This window comes from Beta vulgaris, chromosome 8, assembly GCF_026745355.1.
Source record: "Beta vulgaris subsp. vulgaris cultivar EL10 chromosome 8, EL10.2, whole genome shotgun sequence".
In the NCBI taxonomy this organism is placed as follows: domain Eukaryota; kingdom Viridiplantae; phylum Streptophyta; class Magnoliopsida; order Caryophyllales; family Amaranthaceae; genus Beta; species Beta vulgaris.
In genome coordinates this window covers 27,756,157-27,758,914 of record NC_079209.1, presented here as the reverse complement: position 1 = coordinate 27,758,914, position 2,758 = coordinate 27,756,157, and the positions used below count along the sequence as shown (strand labels likewise).

General features: G+C 45.5%; 1 protein-coding gene across 1 annotated transcript; it reads left to right on the top strand.

Moving 5' to 3' along the window:
- The first annotated feature begins 1,171 nt into the window (after positions 1–1,171).
- Positions 1,172–1,966, top strand: LOC130589873 (uncharacterized). The gene is made up of 2 exons (XM_057391497.1): positions 1,172–1,569; positions 1,667–1,966. The coding sequence occupies exons 1-2, from the start codon at positions 1,252–1,254 to the stop codon at positions 1,964–1,966; spliced, it is 618 nt and encodes a 205-aa protein (XP_057247480.1). The 5' UTR covers positions 1,172–1,251.
- The last annotated feature ends 792 nt before the right edge of the window (positions 1,967–2,758 follow it).

Sequence of the window (2,758 nt, the reverse complement as noted above, 5' to 3'; positions counted from 1 at the left end):
GTTTGTCTTTGGCAACTCAAGAGTCGCCAACTGCAAAAAGGTAGTTTTTTTGTTTAAAATGTCGTTTTAATTATAACCGTTGGTCCCATTGTCATGATTACTTTTAGTTGGCATAAATAACTAAGGCGGTTTTTAAACAACTCAATCCCCACTTCCAATTTCATCAAATCTTTCTCTCTCTTTAAGTAAGGCAACTTCCTTAACTCTCTTTATTCTCTCCGCCGGGAAATCGATCGCTGACACCAGGTAACTTCGCACTTTCTCGCTCATTTTTTCCTTTGATTCGCTCTATCTTTTCTTCTTCTACCGTTTCTCATGGCTCCAAGTAGACGAATATTAGGACTTTTGTGAAAAATCAAGAGAAGTCGAAAGGAAAGGAGAAAGCTGTAGAATTAAGGGTAGAGAATGAGGACGAACTGTCAACGATGTCAGAAGAGGACCTTTTAAGATTTTTAGACTTAGGAAATTTGCCTGAGAGTACTGTCATTAGGAATGCCGAACCTGACGAACCCCCAGAATCGTGTCCCCAAAAATGGGTAGTGCTTTACGAATACCCTTTCAAAATAGGTCTTAGGCTTCCTTTTACCCCCCTGGCAAGGGATTTGATGCAGATTTACCAGATCAGTCCGGACAAATCATGCCCCAAGTCTGGAGGATTCTTAGCTGTCATCGACAGGGTGACAGCGTCTTGGGAAGAGGCCTTCACCCTTCACGACCTACTGTTCACTATGAAATTAGGGTTAAAGCAAAAAATAGGATAGCTCTACATGCAAAAGCGAGGTTAGAACCTCTGGTCGGGGGAATTCAGTCAAACGACAGGGTTGGAAGAACAGGTTTGTTTTTGTGAAGAGGTCGTCGCTAGGGGAAGCCGGGGCGTCTCTGGTCGGTGGCTGGAATACCGAAGGTGTGTTAATTTCCAGTTTTCTAAGTTCGCGACGTGTCGTTAACACCATTCTTACATCGTTTCTTCTGCAGGTCTTAATCCAAAACTATTGTCGCATTGCGACGAGTCTCAGAGTCTCTGTGACAAGTTTCTGAAGGTGTCAGAGGACGACAGGCAGTTCAGAAGGGTTCTCTTTGCTTCTCAAGATAGTTGTTCATCTATGGCATCTGGTTAGTCCATCTGTCTTTTATTTCTAAGTAAGATTCTCTAAGGAAGGTCCTTGCGTTACTAACTTGCTCTGGTATTCTTGGACAGGTTCATCACAGTCGCGTCCTAGGGGGAGTTTGGACGGTCAAGCGCTAGCTGAGATGCTGCGCAAACGTAAGAGGGAATCTTCTGCTGACGCGACGTCCCTATCGTCAGCATCAGCAAAGAAGGACACGGCGGTCGTCGTCCATTTGGACGATGAACAGGACGTCGCGTCCAAGACGCGCAAAACTGATTTATTGGCCCCTCCAGACAAGAGTGGGCCTTCCTACTCTGTGACCGTCCCAAGTGACTTCATGTCGTTGGAACGGTCCATATGGCCTGAAGCAGACAGGTTCCTCTTTCCCAGCGCAATGGAAAGGATCAAGGAACATACTCTTCCTCGCATGATGTCGGATGGGCTGGAACTCCTATTTCAGGTATAAACTTCCGACTTCCCTTTTCAAACATTATGCCTTCTTATACTATAGCTTGCGACTCTCTAAATGACACGTATCTTATATTTTTTTTGTGCAGTCTTCTCAACATCTCCTGATGGCTAAGAGGGAGATCTCCTCTCTGCTGAAAGGTCATCTGACCATGAAGCAGAGAATGGAGAAGGCTGAGTTGGACGCAAAGTCCAAGAGCGACGAGGTGGAGTCTTGCAAGAAGGCCATGGAGGACATGAAAAAGTCTTTGCAGAAAAATGGGGAGGAGCTGGAAGAGATAAGGCTGAGGGCAACTAGGTTGAGGAGTCTTCTCGTCTGGAGATCTCGACGCTCCAAGCGAGCGTCGACGCACAGAAGAACGAGCTGGACATGCTCGAGGCTGAGGTGACGACTAGGGTCAGGGCGAAGCTGATGTACCAGTTCCTGATGAAGAAGACAGCATCCTGGACGCCGCAAAAGGACATCGACCTATACATCCAATTCATGGGGTCAATGAAAGATCTTATGGATGAGGAGGACTTAGCTGCGACGGCGGATTCCACATCAAAGGTTGATGAAAACGCCCCGTCTTGTGCTGGGTTCATAGCGTCAGATGTGCCTCCTGACCCTGAGACTGAGAAGGAAGCCCCAGCCACTGTCTTGCCAGCTGAAACGTCAGAGGAGAAGGAAGCTGAGAAGGTCTCTGACGTTTAATCTCCTAGTCCCTTATGTCATGCCTCTTATCCTTTAAACTTTTTTAATCAAACTGTGTTTTAAGTCACTCAAGGGAGTGACTGTTTGTATTACACTTTTGGTTCACCTAAGGGGGTGACCATAATTTTTAAATTACTAATCGTCATTTTTTTTGGGTCGCCTATGGGGGTGACCATTTACTACGTTGCTTCTGAAAAAATTTCTTATCATAGATAATCTTATGTCTCTGCTGTGTGTCACATGCATGTATCCTGGTCGGTATTCTGACGTTTCTAAAGGGTTAATCAGGCGTTCTATAGGCCATCCTTGGTCGCTCAGACGTATCGCTTGGACTTAGTAAGAGTCATAATTAGTCCACGGACGTATCATTTGGACTCAATAAAAGTCATAATTAGTCATACTGACGTATCGTTTGGACTCGATAAAAGTCATAACTGATCGTTCAGACGCGCCGTTTGGATTAAACGACGTCCTAGAATACACATAG

Excerpts from the sequence above, each read along its gene's own strand:
- LOC130589873 (XM_057391497.1), top strand. The coding sequence starts at position 1,252 with ATGCTGCGCAAACGTAAGAGGGAATCTTCTGCTGACGCGACGTCCCTA. Across the intron at positions 1,570-1,666 it reads GGCTGGAACTCCTATTTCAG|TCTTCTCAACATCTCCTGAT; the intron begins GTATAAACTTCC and ends TTTTTTGTGCAG.